The sequence below is a fragment of the Eriocheir sinensis genome, chromosome 25 (genome assembly GCF_024679095.1).
Source record: "Eriocheir sinensis breed Jianghai 21 chromosome 25, ASM2467909v1, whole genome shotgun sequence".
NCBI classification, from domain to species: domain Eukaryota; kingdom Metazoa; phylum Arthropoda; class Malacostraca; order Decapoda; family Varunidae; genus Eriocheir; species Eriocheir sinensis.
Window position 1 is genome coordinate 14,938,435 of NC_066533.1, and position 20,000 is coordinate 14,958,434.

The 20,000-nt window shown below is 39.4% G+C and overlaps 1 protein-coding gene across 8 annotated transcripts in view; it reads left to right on the forward strand.

The window, feature by feature from the left end:
• Positions 1-20,000, forward strand: part of LOC127003454 (GTPase-activating Rap/Ran-GAP domain-like protein 3) — a 300,826-nt gene that overhangs the window by 102,378 nt on the left and 178,448 nt on the right. For all 8 annotated transcript variants that reach the window (XM_050870163.1, XM_050870162.1, XM_050870164.1 and 5 more), the window contains one exon: positions 10,519-10,588. In XM_050870163.1, coding sequence (XP_050726120.1) covers positions 10,519-10,588 — 70 coding nt within the window. The remainder of the gene's footprint in view (positions 1-10,518; positions 10,589-20,000) is intronic.

Below are 20,000 nucleotides of genomic sequence, written 5' to 3' on the forward strand. Positions count from 1 at the left end.
GGTGTATAGGGGAAATAGCTACAGGTGTGGAAATGTTAAGCTAGAAGAAAAGAACTGGAAGAAAAAAGGAGGAGGAGGACGAGGACGAGGACGAGGAGGAGGAGGAGGAGGAGGAGGAGGAGGAGGAGGAGGAGGAAGAAGGTGTCTATTACCTCATCATCTCTAAACCTGCAAATTGAAACTGAATCTCGTTAGTGAAAGAGAGAGAGAGAGAGAGAGAGAGAGAGAGAGAGAGAGAGGGTGCAAGATGAAGATATACAATGAACTGATGGGAAAATTCTCTCTCTCTCTCTCTCTCTCTCTCTCTCTCTCTCTCTCTCTCTCTCTCCCGCCGTAATGAATAGTTGACTCGACAAATACACTTTTCTTTCTCTGGATATTGAATGGCGAGACTTGGCTTAAAGTTTCCTGGCGAGATTAGAGGAGGAGGAAGAGGAGGAGGAGGAAGAGGAGGAGGAGGAGGAGGAGGAGGAGGAGGAGGAGGAGGAGAGAGAGGAAAAAGAGAAAGAGAGAGTTTAAAGTTGAAGATGAGTTTATTTGATCTAGTTTTGCATTTTATCGTATTATTATTATTATTATTATTATTATTATTATTATTATTATTACTTACTTACTGTCTTATTATCATTATTGTTATCTATTATTATGATGTGTATGAGAGAGAGAGAGAGAGAGAGAGAGAGATTGGGTCAGTAAACAGCTTTGGGCAACGTTTCACTTATCGCTCACTTTAAAGAGTCCGTTTTCTTTTTTTTTTCTTTTTCTTTCTCACTTTTTTCCTCACTTTTTGATGTCTTGTTTACTTTTTTCCTCCTTTTCGACGTTTTGTTTACTTTTTTCTTTCTTTTTCGTTGTCTTGTTTACCTTTTTCCTCCATTTTCGACGTTTTGTTTACTTTTTTCCTCCTTTTTCGATGTCTTGTTTTCTTTTTCTTTTCCTTTTGGATGTCTTATTTTTCTCTTTTCCTCCTTTTTGATGTCTAGTTTTCTTTCTTCCTTTTCGTATTCTTGTTTACTTTTCCTCCGTTTTGATCTCTCGTTTTCTTTCTTTTTTTCCTTCTTTCTTTCTTCTTTCGTTGCGTTGAATTTCGTCTTTGCTTTGCTTCGCTCTCTGATTCTTTTTTTTTTACCTCTTTTTGATTAATTTCACCTTTGACATTTTCTTCGTCTTTGCTTCTATACTTAGCTTCGTTATTTTTTTCCCTTTGTTCCTTCTCTTTCACTTTCTTTTTTTCTGTTTTCATTATTTCGTCTTATTTCATCTTTCCTATTTTCTTCGGTCTTGTTTTACACATTTTCATCTTTTTATCTTTTTTTTCCTTTTAATTTCTTCCATCTTCCAATCTTCTTCTGTCTTTCATTCACTTCCTCTTGTTTCTCTCTTTCTATCATTCGCTTTCGTCTTCCTTTACAAATGATCTTTACTGTTTATTTTCTCCTCACGTTTCTTCTTTTTTTCTCTTTTTTTTGTTTCATTCATTCTCGTCTCACCTAATTTTCTCCTTCCTCCCACACTCCTCTTCTCAATGGCTTTCTCTCCTCCTCCTCCTCCTCGTTTCCTTTATTCTTTCTTCCCACGCTCCTCTTTCATCCTCTGTTTTTCTCTCCTTCTCTCTTCACTACCTCCTCCTCCTCCCTTTTTTACTTTTCTTTCTCACACCCTTTCGTTCTCTCTCTCTCTCGCCTTTCTTCTCCCTATTCAATCTCCTGTTCCTCTTCGTCTTCCTTTTCCCCACTACCTCCATTTCTCTTTTCACTCCCCCTTCCTTCCTTCGCACCTTCCTTCCCCTTCTTCTTCCCCTCTTTGTCTCGCTTCCTTCCCTTTCATCCCTCTATTCATCCTTCCTTTCCTCTGCATTCTTACCCTCCTTCCCTTTCTCCCTCTCTCTGTGCCTCTCTTCCGTCCCCTTATTCATTTCCTCCCTCTGCCTCCTCTTCCTCTTCCCTCCTTCCTCTCTTCCTTCCTCTTCCTCCCTCCATTCTCCCTTCCCTTCCTCGTCCCCGGCAAGGCAAAGGTTTGGTAAAAAATGGAACTATTTAAAGATGTTTTTATGACCTTATCGCCTCCACCCTCCTCGGTGACGTCGAGAGAGAGAGAGAGAGAGAGAGAGAGAGAGAGAGAGAGAGAGAGAGAGAGAGAGAGAGAGAGAGAGAGAGAGAGAGAGAGAGAGAGAGAGAGAGTCTTATCAGTACATGAGTCAGGTATTTTAATGAACCCAGGTTACACATGAGGAAGTTTTTTTCCCTCCATCCAGTTTGAAAGAAAATTTAGGGAGGCAAGGATTGGGGTAAGGAAGGAAAGGGAAGGGGGGATTAGAGGGAAAGGGAGGGAAGAAAGGAAGGAGAAAGCGAGGGAGAAATGCCAGATGTAGAGGTAAAACAAGAAGGGAGATGATAAGGGAAGAGGGAGTGAAGTATGGGAAAGGGAGGGGAAAGGGAAAAATGCAAGATGAAAAGGTGAAACGACGAGAAGGGAGATAATAAAGGAAGAGAAAGAAAAGAGAGTAACTATAGGATAAAAAAAAGTAATTGAAGGGAATAGGAAGGAAAAGAGAGAGAGATTAAGGTAAATAGGAAATTGAAGGGAAAACTGATTGATAAAGAAAATTGAGAACAAGAAATAGATAAAGAAATAGGAGGAAAAGAGAATGGAATGGAAGAAAAGACGAAGGGGAACGGAAAATAATAGGAGGAAAGAAATAGAGGAAAGGAAGAGTATTTAAAAGTAAGATTGCAAAGGGAGGAAACAAAGAAAGGGATATAATAGTGAAACAAGAAGAATAAATATACACGAATGATAATTAGAAATGGAAAAAGAAAAGAAAGTGGGATTAGTAGAAGGGAGGAAGAGAGAGCCCAAGTGATGGAGAGATAGGGAGAGGGAAAAGAGTAGAGAGAGAGAGGAGGGTCACTAAATACATTCTCGCCAACATTACAATGCTTTTAACTGTGGACATCCTTTTCTAAGTGTGTGTTTGTTAAGTACGCACGCGCCTGTATGGCCTAAGAGAACGAGGATTGGGAGAGAGGGAGAGGGAGTGAGTGAGTGAGTGTAAATGAATGAGAGAGTGAGTGACTGTGTGAATGAGTGGACGAAGGCGAATAAGCAAGTGAGAGAGAGAGAGAGAGAGTTAGCGAGTGAGTGAGAGCGAGTGAGAGTGAAAGTGAGTTAGTAAGTGTGAATGAGCGAGTTGCCTAATTCATACCGTCAGCAGAAGTTAACGCATAGACCTTCAGGCAGAGAGAGAGAGAGAGAGAGAGAGAGAGAGAGAGAGAGTGGAAGAGGGTTGAATCAGCCACGCAATCCCGTCTCGTCAGCACTTCTTGCCATCCCAAAGGAGTTTAAATTCCACTCTCGCCTGAACTCACTCCCTCCAAGCTCACCTGAGGAAACGCGTCCCACACCACCTGTCCTCCTCCTCCTCCTCCTCAGCATCCTCAGAGCGTCCCCAGCATCCTTAAATCGTCCCCTGTGTCCTCTTCCTTTCCTTCCTCTCCTTTCTCTCTCCTCCTCCCCCTCCTCCTCCTACCCTTTCTTCCTTCCTCCTCCGCTTCCTTCTTCTATACCGTCTCCAGTACCTCTGTTTCCTTAGCCAATTCCCTTCCCTCCCTCAAGTCTCCATCCATCACTCCTCCTCCTCCTCCTTCCTTCCTTCCTCTACCTCCTCTTCCTCCTCCTTCCTTCCTTCCTCTACCTCCTCCTCCTCCGCTTCCTAAACCGTTTCCAGTACCAATGTTTGAGCCTATTCCCTTTCCTCTACTGCCCCTCCTCCTCCTCCTCCTCCTCCTCCTCTTGGTCTTCCGTCTTCCTGTGGGTCTAAAGGGGCAGTCAGGTAACAGGTAAGGAGAATGAACAGACCCTCCTCCCCTGATTAACCTGGCGGTCTTTTCGAGCAGACAATTAAGTACCGGTTTACCTGTCCCGCGGGATGGAAAGGTGGGCGAGAGAGAGAGAGAGAGAGAGAGAGAGAGAGAGAGAGAGAGAGGGAGAGGGAGAGGAACACAGTGTTTCTCCCCGATCAAGTCTACCAACACAGCCTCGTAGTGAGCAACACCCAATCAAAAGTTCTGACGTTCCGTGCGCCACCTAGCGTCGCCTGATTGAGACACTGATGGGTGGATGGACGGGCGGATAGACGGCTGGATGGCGGGGTGAAGGGATAGAGGGAGGAGTGTAGGGCTCAGTATATGGATGGTTAAGAGGAGAGGGGATTGGTGAAGAGGTATGGGGATAAATATAGATGGATGAATAGAGAGAGGAGTATATGAATCAACGATCAGGACACCTCTCCTCCCAAAATCGACCTCTCTTTCGGCAAATCCTCTTAACTCTTTTTACAGGAGTGTTTTGCGGGCATTTCATTATTGACTTCTTTTTGTTCTTTTGTTTTGCCCTTGAGTTGTTCCCTTTACTGTAAAAAAAACTTATGAATGGTCAAAAGGAGAGAGGGTAGGTAGGGAAGTATGTAGGTAATTATTGAATGGATGGATAGAGTTGTATAGCATGGAAGATTGATAGATAGTGGCTGGATGTATAGATAAATGCCTGGATGTGTTAATGGATAAATGGATAAGTTAATATATGAAGCGATGGAATAGGAAAATAAATGTATGATGGTATGGTGTCTGGGTAGATAAATTGACATAGTAAGATAAATTGATAAATACAGGTATAGGAATAGATGTAAATATTAATAGCCACATAGAAAAATAGATCTAGTGATAAATTTGAAGATGAGTAGATGAACAGATTAATAAACAAGTGAATATGTGTATAAATATTTCGAAAACACTACAAATCTTCTCTTTTTCTTGCAAGTTTAAATGAAAACCTTAAATTTTAGTCCAGTTTCATAAAGTTACACTAATCCCCCTCATTCAATTTATTCACTTGGACACATCCAATTATGAACTTTCTGGGCCCTTTACACAAAAATGTATAGAAAAAAAATAGAAAGGTCCCCCTATGAATAAGCATTGCCCTCTCTCAGTGCCTTATCAAACATTCAAAGCCTCGTTTACAAAAGGAAATGTCGCATACACACAAACTCACAAACACCTCTACAAACACAGCTAGAGGGGGTGTTCTGAAGCCCCACTCCTTCAGGGGAACACAAGGAGAGCAAGTCCCCTAATAAGTACCCTTTAATAATGCTAACAAAACACGTGTAGGCAGCTGTTTATCTTGCATTAGGCCCGTCGCTCCTCCCTTCTTGTTGATTGCGTCATTTGTTATTGTTGAGGCCAGGGTTGCCAGACGTCTCCGGGGTCCTATTCTTAACCGCGTATTGGGGAAGCGTTGTTTTGGCGCCCCGTGGGATTTCTATTATTTACGGGCCCTGGAAGCAGCTTTTGGGTAGGCGGTGGGATGGAGGGGAGCTGCTGGAGGGTGGAGGGAGGTTGGGACGCCGTCTAAGTAGTGGAAAATAAAAGAAGTAAGCTGCTTAGTGGTTTCAAAGTAGGTCATGTTGTTTTTTGATCAGAGAGAGAGAGACAGACACAGAGACAGGCAGACAGAGAAAGAGAGACAGAGACAAAGACAGACAAAGAAGCAGAAAGACAAGAACAGACAAATATATAGACAAAAACAGATATATATATAGAAAAGAACAAACACAGAGAAATAGGACAGACACAAACAGAGCTAAAGAGAAACAAAAAAAAAATAACATACAGACACAAAGAAAACCACGAACAAACACAGACGAAAAGATAAACGAAGAGACAAAGAGAATATAGTCAAAAGAAATATTCACGATTCCAGGAAATGTAGAAAAAGAAATACCTGGTAGATGCCATGAAGTAAAGACTGTAAACTGTTTATGATCGTCTTTGCAATAGTATGTTTTCAGCATTAATTTCTCTTGCATGACTTTTCATTACAAACAGTTATGTCACACAATAATAATAATAAAAAAAACAATAATAACGATAAAATAATAATGATAGAGATAAACAGAAGAATAGACAAGATTATATAGTTTGATTTGGTTACTGTTGTTTATACGTAATTCTGTGACATATAATTTTCTTTGCACTTCCCTTCTATTTACTCAATGTATTTACCTTTACGTTTGTTTTACCTATTTACCTCTCGTTGTTAGTCTGTTTGCTGTTCATTAACCTACGCCTGGTGCTGCTGACGGGAAATGCAATGTGTGTGTGTGTGTGTGTGTGTGTGTGTGTGTGTGTGTGTGTGTGTGTGTGTGTGTGTGTGTGTGTTTGGGGTCCTCACTGGTACAATTTTGGTGTTTGGGGGTCGCGTGGGGGGTGGACAGGGGGAAGTGGGGGGGGGGGGTGAAGTTGCCAGGCCACCCTATGTAATTGCTGTAATATTTAACAAAGTGTAGTAATTTTGTCGGTGTTATTGTCCTCCTGTGTGTACTCTCTCTCTCTCTCTCTCTCTCTCTCTCTCTCTCTCTCTCTCTCTCTCTCTCTCTCTCTCTCTCTCTCACACACACACACACACACACACACACACACACACGCACACATATACAGACACATTTTTTTGCCCTTCCCAGTTCTATTACTTCAGTGTGTGTATGTGTGTGTGTGTGTGTGTGTGTGTGTGTGTGTGTGTGTGTGTGTGTGTGTGTGTGTGTGTGTCTTTGCCAAATGAAATGAGGATGAAAACTAAACTTACGAGACCAGAACCAATTTTTACTTACGTGCAAAAACAATATCAACGAAAGCCCTGGTATGTATGTATGTATGTATGTATGTATGTATGTTAAGCAGGTTTTTTTTTCTTTTGCGTTGTGGGTTTGAATATGGAAGAGAGAGAGAGAGGGGGTGAATGGAAAGGCAGGCAGGGAGGAGGAGGGAAGATAGGAGAGAGAAGAGGAGGAGGAGGAGGAGGGGAGGTGCAACGTACATCTATCTTTCTTTTGTTTACATGTAAATTTTGAGGTTGGCCAAAGCGTTATTTGGTTATGGTCATTTTTTTTCTTTCTCTCACAGTTCGTTCAATGTTGTGTTACTTGTTTTGTTATTGTTTTCATGGCCAGGGGAAGGGATAGGGCGATGGGCTTGTAGTTATGCGAAAAATACTTACATACACACACACACACACACACACACACACACACACACACACACACACACACACACACACACACACAAGCACAAGCATCAAGAGAGAGAGAGAGAGAGAGAGAGAGAGAGAGAGAGAGAGAGAGAGGCAGCAAAGTAGCTTAACCTATACTATTAAAGAGAATATTTATTCGCCAACACACGCATTGCTCGCCCTTCCATTTCGACAATATGGTTTTGTGATTCACTTTTTTTTTCTTTTCCTCAATGTCAACACTTCAACAATTTCGTTGACTGCAGACTTGCGTAACGTTATACTTATTTTTCTACCGTTACGCAATGTGCTGCTATTATGTTATTGTTTTTACTGGAAAGGAAGAAGTTCAAGGGCAAAAAAAAGGGAATAATGAGAAAAAAGAGCCCACTAGACACTGCCCTTATTCTTATGTCATTTATTCACTCACGTTTATGTTGTCTATTATTTTGAGTAGAGAAGATAAGAAGGGAGACAGAGGATACGATAAGTGTAGGGTAGCATGAGAGATAAGATAAGAGGAGGAAATGATAAATGTTTAATATTAATATGTAGAAATATGAGAAATACACGACAAAAGATAAATGAGAAATAGTTGGAAAAATAAATAAAAGTAGATAAGAATAGAATGTTCAAAATTTAATGTAGACAGACTCCTTACGTTCTTATGCTCTTATATTCTAAAGAAGAAAAAGAAGAAAAGAAATAAAAGAAGGAAAATGTGAGACAGAGAAGGATAAAACGAATATAAAACAGAAGTAATAGAAACGAATGAAGAAATGGAGGTGCAAGAATAAAGAGGAACAGAGAATAGAGAATAGGGAAGAGGAGGAGGAAGAGGAGGATAATGGACATGGGAGAAGAGAGAACGGGAGGTAACTTAAAGGGAGGAAGAGAGAGGGGGGGGGGGGAGGGGGAGGGAGGGATTATTGATGAGCTTAACATAAGTCTTCTGTGGTATGTTTTGTGTTATTTTCCTGGGTCGTGAAATTTTAATGTTGTGTGTCTATGTGTGAATTATTTATGGATGAATATTGGTAATGGTGGGGGTAGCGGTGGCGTATGTGTGTGCGTGCGTGCGTGAGTGTGTGTGTGTGTGTGTGTGTGTGTGTGTGTTGTATGGTTAAATGTATTGATATTAGGTATTTTGTGTGCTGTCAAATGGTTGTCAATATTGTCGTACTGGTTGAAAGTTAATGTGTGATGGAGTTGTTTTGTTGTTGTTATAATAATGCTGTTGTTGTTGTTGTTGACGTAATGATAGTAATTTCATTAGTAATACCAGAGAGTGAAGGGGGAGGAATAGGGGATGCAAGAATGAAAATAGAGAAGGAGCAAAAGGAGGAGGAGGAGGAAGAGTAGTATCTAGCTTACAGAATAGTAGTAGTAGTAGTAGTAGTAGTAGTAGTAGTAGTAGTAGTAGTAGTTGCAGTAGTAGTGGTAGAAGCAGAAACAATACATACGCAGTTACCGAAACATCCCTAACATTCACAGGGGCCTTACAAATATTTATCCAAGTCAACTCAACATTTCTCTCCTCCGCCAGTTCGTAGTTTTCTTCAATGAACGAAAGTCGTGTTATTGTTTGGTAAGAGTTGACTTGTCTCCCTTCCTCGCCGGGGGGCTGCTTGTGTTAGTGTTGTTGTTTTTGTTGATTTTGTTTTTGTATTATTTATTGGTGTCGTTGTTATTGTTGGCGTCTGTCTTCTGTTGTTCTTGATGTGCTGTTAAATTTTGTTGGTTATTTCTACGTATGTCAGAGCGAGAGGTAGATAGATAGATAGATAGATAGCCGGATAAATAGACAGATAGATAAATGGATAGATTGATAGATAGGTAGAGACAGAGAGAGAAAGAGTGTGTGTGAGAGAGAGAGTAGGTTTAAGACAAAGGAGTCACGACTTAAAACTCTACGGCATTTACTACCTACGTTTTACTATCACCATAAAGGCTACCAATACCTTTACTACTACTACTACTACTACTACTACTGCTACTACTACTACCAACTGTTTTTCTCTTTCTGCTCATACAACTACACAAACATATTTCTCGGGATCATAATTCTTTACTTGCCTCATAAGCACTTTTTCATTACTTAAGAGAGAAAGTCATTGTGGAGGCTTTGCAGAGGTCGTCACCACGTCTCAAAAATAAAAGTCTCTCTCTCTCTCTCTCTCTCTCTCTCTCTCTCTCGCTCTCGCTCTCTCGCTCTAACTTGGTCGTGGAATATTTATGTTTTTTTTTTGGTTCAGTTTCCAATATTTCCTAGTCTGTTTGTATATATGTTTGTGTGTGTTTGAATTTTGATGTGTGTGTGTGTGTGTGTGTGTGTGTGTGTGTGTGTGTGTGTGTGTGTGTGTGTGTGTATATCCATGTCTATTTTTACTACATTCCTCCTTTCTATCTTGTTTTTTTTTCTCTATTCTTCTCCTTCCTGCTATTCTATTTTTTTATGTTTTGACGGTTTTCTTTTTTAGCTTTTCTATCTTTCTCGTTTTTTACACTTCACCTTTTTTTTCCCTCCATCCCGTCCACCACTTCATCCCTCGCCTCCACCATTCTATCCCTTCTCCATCCCTTTCATCCCTTCTGCAGCCTCTTCCTCCCTCGCCTTTATCCCTTCTTCCACTCCCCTCCTCTCTCCATCCCATCCCTCCCACTCCCAGCCTCTCCCTCCCTTCCTTTCTCTCTCTCTCTCTCCTCTCTCCTCTCTCTCTCTCGTGTTATCTTACAGGACCAAACAAAGGCACTAATACCCGAAGCTCTCCCATTCTCTCTCTCTCTCTCTCTCTCTCTCTCTCTCTCTCTCTCTCTCTCTCTCTCTCTCGCTCTCGCTCCCTCTCTCTTCAGTAATCATCGTCATTATCATCTAACGGTTTCTCTCGCATCGTTTTTCTTTCTTACGTTCGTCTATCTTTCTCACACCTCCTCTTCCCTCTTCTTTATCTCCCTCTATACCATCTCTCCTTCCTTCCGTCCGGCGTGGTAATATCATTTATCTTCTTTCATCCCTCGCTCGCTCTTTTTTTTTTTCGCTCTATTATCCCCACAGATCAGAATTCCCGCAGTCTCTCTCTCTCTCTCTCTCTCTCTCTCTCTCTCTCTCTCTCTCTCTCTCTCTCTCTCTCGCTCTCGCTCTGGCTCTGGCTCTTTCTCTTTTCTTCTTTTTCTCCTTCTTTTTCTTCTTCTTTTTTCTTCTTCTTCTTCTTCTTCTTTCATCTTCCCTCATCTCTCCTCACTCAGCATCAGTTTTTCTCACATCACAATACTTGTACTCATCGCCTGCTCTTCTTCTTCTTCTTCTTTTTTTTCTTCTTCTTTATCTTCCTTAGTTCACCCATTTACCATCCATCGTCCGTCATCTTCCTCCCCTCAGCATCACTAACTCTCACGTCCCATTACTCCCAGCATCCCTTGTACTCATCTCGCGTTCTCTCTTCTCCACAGATCAGCCTCCAGTGACCTCATCTCCCGGCGAGGCGTGTTTAGCAGACGGCACTATGGCTCCGTGGAATTGGTGAGTAACATGATTATAAATGTTTCCTTGTTTTAATTATCTTGTTCATTGGGTGAGTTTTGTGATGGTGGTTGTGGTGATGGTGGTGTTTTTTTTTATTGTTTTGTTTATCATGTGTCCGTTTTTATATGTGTTTTTAAGTGTTTGATTAATGTGTTTTTTTCTTTTTCCTCTTCTTTGTCTCTTTGTTAATTTATTTTTCCTTTCTCTTTTGGTTCCAGTTGATTAGCTTTTGTTTCTGTTTTCCTTTCTTCATATATTGTCTTTTTTGTTGTTTTCCTTTATTACTCAGGGTTAAGTAATCATTGTTTTTTTTTCATATATTTCTTTCATCATTGTTTTTCTTTCTTTGTCTTCGTGATCATAAATTTAATCTTCTTTTTCCCCTTTGTTTCTTTTCTCTAATCAATCTTTTATATTTTCTTCTCTCCACTTTTCTTCATCTTTTATTATAATTATTCATATTTTTGTCATCATTTTTCTCTTCTTTATAATCATTCTTTTGTATTTTCTCTTTGTTTCTCTTCTCTTATCCATCTTTTATTTATTCTCCTTCTTCTCCTTCTTCATCCCCCCTTATCATTATTCATCTATTTCATCATCAACATCATCTTCTTCCTCTTCTTTTCCTCCTTCTTCTTCATCTTCTTCCTCTTCTCCATACTTTTCTTCATTTTCTTCCCACTCCTTCCTTTCGCTACTCTCATTATGGTCCTCACGTTCTCCGTTTTCTCTGGCGTGATTACTTTGAGACCCGCATGGGGGACTTAGTTAATTCTGTTTCCTTTTTTTGCAATTTTGGTTATATGCTTCCAAGATTAATATTTACTCACGTGGACGACCTAAAAATTTGTTATATATTTACTTCACTTTCCTCACCTTTTTTTGCATTCTTATTTCTTTCGTGTTTATTTACTAATCTCTATATTTTCTTACACCGATTTTTTTTATTTACATCCAGATCCGCATTTCTGAAGGTTTTTTTTTATTTCATTGTTTTCCTTGTTGCGTATCTGGTTATTGTTTTATTTACTTTTAATATGTGGAAGGTGAATAAAGAAATGCATCAGGTGAGCCAACGAGGACTCTGATGGTAAATTAATTATATAAAAGAAGGAGGAATGGAAAATTAAAGTAAGAATTAGATGGAGGTAATGAAAGAAAGAAAATATGCATGCAAAAAAATTGTAATACTGGGGGAAAATCTGAAACGACAAGAAGAAAAGTTGATGGAAACGCAAAATCAGAGAAAATAATGCGTAAGAATGAGAGTTGAAAGAGAAAATAAGGAACAAATAACAGAAATAACCCAACGCCAAGAACGGAAGAAAACATAATTTGGCCAAAGGAAAAAAAAAATTAGACATGAGAGAAAGAGAAAGGGAGACCAACACCAAATAGAAAAGAGAGAGAGAAATAAAAGACGAAATGAGGGGAAAAAAAGAGAAAACGAAGAGGAAGGGAAAAGAACACCCTGTAAAAGAAAGAAATTAAAGACGGAAAAAAAATAAAAAAAGAAGAGAAAGGGAGACGAAAACCAAGCAAAAAAGAAAGAAAGGGAAAAATAAAAGACGGAATAAGAGAAAAGAAAGAGAAAGAATAGAATTTAGAAAAATAAAAGATAGAATGACAAGAGAAGAAGAGAACTAAGTGGCTCTAAGGAAAAAGAAAAAAAATGCCAAGACAGAAGAAAAAGAGAGAGAGAGAGACGAACAAGCAAAAAGAAAGAACGAAAGAGAAAAATAGAATACAGAATGAGAGCAAAGAGAGAGAAAGAAGAGAATATAAGAGAAATAACAGATAGAAAGGCAAGAGAAGAAGAGAACTAAGAGGCTCCAAGGAAAAAAGGAAGAAAAAAAGAGAGACGAACAAGCAAAAAAGAGAGAAAGAAGGAGAGAAATAAAAGACAGAAGGAGAGCAAGAAGAGAAAACTTCCACGTGACTTTCACCTGAGCCAGTTTTAGCTCACCTGCCCTTAATCACGTAACTCACCTGGCTGCTCTTTCCTCTAATTTAACCTCCGGCCGGGCAAGACGGAGAGGAAAAAAACATGATGAAAAGTTCGGCTACTACAGACATGGCAAAGAGTATATATATTTTGTATTTCCGTTTTTTTTTTTTCGTTTTGTATAATGTTGAAGTTGTTGTTGTTGTTTGCGGTAATTTCTTCTTTCCTTCTTCCATCTTCTTTCTTTCTGTCCTCCTTCTTTCATTATTTGTATTTTTTTGTATTTTCTTGTATTTATGTTTTTTTTATTTTGTATAATTTGTACGTATATGTATTTATGTGCCATTCTCTTCCTCCTCCTTCTCTCTTTCTCTCCTTTTCCTCTTCTTAATTTGTCTTTTGTTGTATTTTCTTGTATTTAATTTGTTTTCGCTTGGGAAATATTTTTAGTAATATTTTTTGTGCACTATTTTCCTCCTCCTCCTTCACTCTTCCTCTATTTCCTCTTCTTTATTAGCCCCTTTATTATATTTTCTTCTGGATTTTTTTGTATTTCCATCCATTTTTTCGTTCTTCATATGTTTTTTGTTATATTTATTTTTTCACTAATATCTTACTTTTCTTCTCCTCCTCATTTGGCGTCGCCTTTTCCTCATCTTCCTCCTCGTGCTTCAAGTTCTCTTCCTTTCTTCCTCCTCCTCTTCTTTACCGGAAATTATCCTCATCTCTTCCTCTCTCTGCCTCTTCTCTTCTTCGCCCTCATTCTCATCTTCCACGGTCTCGTTCTTTTTTTTATCTCCTCGTCCTCATCCTCCTTTTCCTCCTCCTCCTCTTTCTCCTCCTCGACCTCTTCCTCCTCCTCCTATATTTACCTCGTGACACATTTTATTTGCTTGCAGTAATTACGTGTATTTTTTTCTTTTTCTTTCTTGATTATACTTCATTTTTTTACCTTTCCACTTGACTTCCTTACACACACGCACACACACACGCACGCACACGCACACGTACACACACACACACACACACACACACACACACACACACACGATATTATTTTCTCTCTCTCTCTCTCTCTCTCTCTCTCTCTCTCTCTCTCTCTCTCTCTCTCTCTCTCTCTCTCTCTCTCTCTAATTGTAAAACGATACACGCTCCGGCTGGGGTGAAATATTTCCTGGAAACTAGAATTATGCCACAATTTAGTCCCAAGGAAACAAAACTTTGGAGAGAGAGAGGGAGAGGGAGAGATGGTGGAGGGATGATTTGCCCCTCTTTCTCTATTTTCTGTCTCTTCCAATGTTTGCTTCCTCCTTCATTCTTTCTCTCATTTCCCTTTTCTTTTTTTCTCTTCTCTGTTATACAACAACAATAACAACAACAACCATAGCCTCTTCGTCCTCTCTTCCTTACCGCTATTATCTTCACCCTTCCTCCTCCTCCTCCACCTCCTTCTCCTCCTCCTCCTCCTCCTCCTCCTCCTCCTCCTCCTCCTCCTCCTCCTCATTTCGCCGTGAAAATATCCCAGCCTCGTTAACCCTGTTTAATATTGTCCCACGCAATAAGCCGGGGGAAAAGATTTGGGGAGAGAGTGGGGAAAAAAGGGGAAAATGAAGGAAAACTCGGGAACGTCATTTATTGCCGAGAGTGGAAATTTGCTTCTGTCGATTTTTTTTTTCTATTCTCTCTCTCTCTCTCTCTCTCTCTCTCTCGCTCTCGCTCTCTCTCTCTCACGTTTGATGCAATTTGGATGTTTTACCAGAAAGGAAAATTAGGGGGAAAGGGGTTTAGGGAAAGAGCGTAATAAGGAGCTTGTGGCAGTAGTAGAAGTAGGAGTAGTAGTAGTAGTAGTAGTAGTAGTAGTAGTAGTAGTGGTGGTGGTGGCAATATATAAGGACAGTAAGTGTATAAGATGCGACATAATGTATTGTGGCAGATATTGGAGTGTTTATGAGACTTCGCAGGAGGAGGAGGAGGAGGAGGAACAGCAGGCGGAGAAGGACGAAGAATGGAAGTAAGCTGGCCGGAACGAAAAGAGAGAAATAAGAAAGGAAAAGAGAAATAGAACAGTCAAGGAAACCAAACAAGACATAGACGTAGAACAAACAGGCTAATAAAGGAGGAGACAGACGGAAATAAGAAGAAAGGAAAACGAAGCGTGAACGAAGGATGAGAAAGACGAGATACAAGAAGAAAAGATCATAGAGAAACGGGAAACGAAGAGAGATGGAAATAGACTTAAAGAAAGACAGAAAGTGAGAAAAAGTATTAGATGTAAAAGAGAAATATAAAAATAGAGAGATAATTGAATAGAGGGGATGTTAGAGAGAAGAAAGGAGAATGGCTAAAAAGTTGAATAAAAAGATAAAAAAAAAGAGAGAGATAGAGAGAATAAACGATCAGAAGATTTTTTTTTTTTTTTTGGAATGCTGAGCCAGAACGAATATTTTTTAGAGGTTTTATGAAAGTAATATTTTTTTTCTTCTTTTTTGTCGCTCACAGTGGAAAAAAGAGAAAAAAATGAAATATACTGACAATTGCCAAGATTTAATTAAATTCGAAACTTAATCCAATTAGAATTATTCAGCGACCGTCTGACTGTCTGTCTTTAGGTCTGCGTGTGTGTCTGTCTGTTTGTCTGTCTCACGCTGTCTGTCTTTGTCTGTCTTTGTCTCTCTGCTTGTGTCTTTGTTACAGGTAGCCATTAACTCTCTCTCTCTCTCTCTCTCTCTCTCTCTCTCTCTCTCTCTCTCTCTCTCTCTCTCTCTCTCTCGCTCTCGCTCTATGTATCTCTCTGCATCACATACGTTTATTGTATCATCCCTTTCATCCTCTTTCTATCTCTCTATCTATCTCTTTTTGAATCATACACTTCCCTTCTTCACACCTCTCTTTCTTCTTACTTTCCTTTCTTCACTCCCTCATTCCCCTTCTCCAGTCCCAGTTCTTCACAATTCTTTTTCCTTCTCCTTCGTTTGCTCTTTTCTCACTTTCTCAATTCCTTGTTAATCCCTCTTCCTCCCTCCTTCCTTCACTATTTTTGTCCATTTCTTCAGACCTTCCCAGTACCTTCATTCCTTCATTCCTTTCCTTTCTTTCCCAAGTCCTTCCCATTACCTCTTCCTTCTTCATTCCTTTTCTCCCTCCCTTTCTTTCTCCAGTCATTCCCAATACCACTTCCTTCTTTATTCCTTCATTCCTTTCTCCACTCCATTCCAATTCCTCCTCCCACTCATCTTCCTTCTCCTATCCTCCTTCACCACGCTGACATACAGAGAGAGTCACAAACACACAGACAAGACGAATCACCAGGCAAATCAGTTCCAACAGACAGCTTTCGGAAAAGATTAGTCAACCAATTAGACCATTCACGCGCAACAGCTGACGACCAATTAAGTGGCTGCCTCTTAAATTAACGAGCCATTCAGCGTCGAGAGCTTCAAGAGGACAGCCAACCAGCGTCCGGCATCGTGGAGGACAAAGAGCCAATCACATTCCGTGTTTGAATAGAGAAGTGACCAATTAAGGGAAGGGTCGTAAAAGGTGTATTTATTAGTGGCTCTGTTTCTGGGAGGGATCGTTTTGGCCGGTTTAAAGGTACAGTTAGGTAGGTCATTAATACACAGGTAAATAGATAGATAGATAGATAGGTATGTAGATAGATTGCTAGATAGTTAATTAGATAGATGGGAAAAGAGAGACAGAGAGGAGTCTTTACGAATTTGAGGTCTATTTATGTGTGTGTGTGTGTGTGTGTGTGTGTGTGTGTTTTATACCGCATAAAAAAGAGCGTTCCAATTGAAGCGACACACACACACACACACACACACACACACACACACACACACACACACACACACACACACACACACACACACACACACAAACAAACACAGAGAAGCAATTACACGCACATGTAAACTCTTTCGCCCCCTCCCCCCCCTATCTCTCTCTCTCTCTCTCTCTCTCTCTCTCTCTCTCTCTCTCTCTCTCTCTCTCTCTCTCTCTCTCTCTCTCTCTCTCTCATTACCATGCCAACCGATCGGAATGAGAGTTCAAACGAAAACAAATGAATAATTGAATTGCAAATGGCCGACCCTTGTGTGTAAACAGAAGAGAGAGAGAGAGAGAGAGAGAGGGTTGGGCTAAATTAATTCATCATGCTCATCGTTTCGTGTTTTCTGTAATTAAAGTGAGAGAGAGAGAGAGAGAGAAAGGGAGAAAGTAGATGAATAATTACTCTTTCCTTTTTTTACTTTATATTTGTCTTAATAATAAAAATAATAATAATAATAATAATAATAATAATAATAATAATAATAATAATAATAATAATTCCTTCTACTTATCTTGACCTGGAAATATTAACGAAGAGGTTGAATAGCAAAGCCTCTCCTCCTCCTCCTCTTCCTCCTCCTCCTCCTCCTCCTCCTCCTCCTCCTCCTCCTCTTCCTCCTCCTCCTCCTCCTTAGTGAATGTAGGCTGGAGGTGAAAAAAAAAGTTTGCTTAAGGAGAAACGAAGCATTACGAATTGAAATGGCCGTCTCTCTCTCTCTCTCTCTCTCTCTCTCTCTCTCTCTCTCTCTCTCTCTCTCTCTCTCTCTCTCTCTCTCTCTCTCTCTCTCTCTCTCTCTCTCCGGTAATCGGTTTGTCATTAATAATCGCAATAATTGAAACGTTTTTGGGCACTCCATTTTCCCCTTTGTTCGCTGCCCCGGGAGTGGGATCGAACCCCTTATGGGAAAAACAAAAGCCCAGCGCCCGATCCTCTTTGTTACCATTGTGTAATAACGTCAATAAAACTCTATTACCAGCGCGGATGTTATTGCTACTACTACTACTATTACTATTACCACTGATACTACTACTATTACCACTACTACTATCAACACTGAGCCTACAACAACTACCCATACTACTACTACTACTACTACTACTATTGTTGCTTAATCTCTTGAAATAAGCCGATGTGCAATACTTTTTATCTAATGTAATGGCTTGGAAAGGATTTGGTTTGCCTTTTTTTTGTTTTGAATGAGAGAGAGAGAGAGAGAGAGAGAGAGAGAGAGAGAGAGAGAGAGAGAGAGAGAGAGAGAGATTTACCTATGTACAAAAGATGTGATTGTTTTTTACTTTTTGGGGGGTAGATTTTCGGAATAAGTTGATGAAGCGGTATTTTTTTCATAAGTGTATTTTTTTTGTTTTGTTTTTGTGTATGGATTAATGTAGTTCTAATCCGTGCTTATTTTTATATATATTAAACCCAAACTAAATTTCAACGAAGCCATCTCTGTATCTTGTCTCTGGAACTTATCTTTTTTTTTTAAGTTATGCAGCAAAAATACCGTAAAATAAAAACAAAAATGAAAAAAGAAAACATGTATAATCGACTACGTTCATTCTCGTTGCCAAAGTTTGAGAAAATATACGAGATTGCTTCGGCAGGAAACAACGAAGCTTAAATTATTGTGTTGGTAGTTTTTACAGTGTGTCTTTTCATAGTTTTTTTTGTTGTTGTTGTTCCCTTTTCTTAAAAACTAAAAATTCCGTCATGTAAATTCTGCTTGGGAAAGTTTTAAGACTCGAGTTTCCTTTTTGTATTCTATAAGCTCCGTGAAGAGTATAGACGCCTGAATCGGGTGGTTATATATACTATGAGTGATCAAGTAATACAAATAAAGAAGCAGGAGAGAGATGAGATGTAGGAAGAAGAAAAAAAGAAAATTAACTAAAACAAGATGAAGGAAAATAAGAACAAGAGAAAGAAAAACAAGAACAAGTGCGAAAAGACCAAAATGTACGAGTATAGATGCCTGAATCAGCTAGCTTTTATATACTGTGGGAAATCTAGGCATACAAATGGAGGAAGTGGAGGAAGTGAAGATATAGAAAGAAGAAAATAAGAAAAAACATCAAGACAACGGTAATAAGAGAAAGAATAGCATGAACAAAAGCAAGAAGACAAAAATGTATAGATGCCTGAATCGGCTAGGTTTTATATACTGTGGGAAATCTAGGCATACAAATAGAGGAAGTGGAGGAAGTGAAGATATAGGAAGAAGAAAATAAGAAAAAACATCAAGACAACGGTAATAAGAGAAAGAATAGCATGAACAAAACCAAGAAGACAAAAATGTATAGATGCCTGAATCGGCTAGGTTTTATATACAGATATAGGAAGAAGAAAATAAGAAAAAACATCAAGACAACGGTAATAAGAGAAAGAATAGCATGAACAAAACCAAGAAGACAAAAATGTATAGATGCCTGAATCGGCTGGTTTTTATATACGGTGGGAAATCTAGCAATACAAACAGACTTAGAGGAGAAAAAGGGGATACAGGAAGATAAAAAAAGAAGAAAAGAACAAAAACAGAAACCAAAATTACAAGAACAAGGGCGAGAATAATAAATGACGACTAAATATAACAAGTGAACAAGATCAAGATTAACAAAAAACAAGTGATAAAAACAAGAAGAAGAACAAGAAGAAGAAAATTACATGAATACGAAAAGAAAGACAACTCAGTATATACATTAAAGAATATATCGAAGAAGGAAAGTAAAAAAAATATTAGTATACAAAGAGAACGCAACGGAAAGCATAATTGGAACTTATTTATAGGGATGAGAAAGCCGACCCGTAAACTATATTTGTCAATGGTTAAGTACATCAATTGTGTCTAAATACAATGAAATAAAAAAAAATGATGATGACAATATTAAAGAGTAAAAAAATATGTCAGATGGTGATGCCGATGAGTGGATGAAGAGAGAAGATGAGGAGAGAGAGAGAGAGAGAGAGAGAGAGTACCAGGCAGAAAGACAAACATATAGACAGATAGATTAGTTGAATGAAATAGAAATAGACAGACAGACAGGCAGATAGACAGACAGATAGACAGACAGCTCAATAAGACTGACATTCTAGATAAACTTTGATGTTACTCAGAATACTAAAGCAGAGAGAGAGAGAGACCCCAAATGCAACTACCTTTATCAGCCATCCAATAATAATAATAATAATAATAATAATAATAATAATAATAATAATAATAATAATAATGATACTAATAATAAAAATAATTACCTTGATACTTACCTGCTTATCGGCGCCAATTAAGGGAATGTGAGCTCTCTCTCTCTCTCTCTCTCTCTCTTTCTCGCGCGCGCTCTTCCTCTTCCTCTCTTTACCCTCATGTCTACCTGTATCGTCTATCTCTCTCTCCCTCTCCTCCTCCTCCTCCTCCTCCTCCTGGAAAACAAAGGATCGACTGCGCAGAAATCGAAATGCAACACACACACACACACACACACACACACACACACACACACACACACACACACACACATCCGTTTTGTTTTCCTTCCTTTCTTCTGTTGACAAAGTGTTGCGGATGAGTGTGTTTGAGAGAGCCTCAGTTGATCTATCCTCCTCCTCCTCCTCCTCCTCCTCCTCCTCCTCCT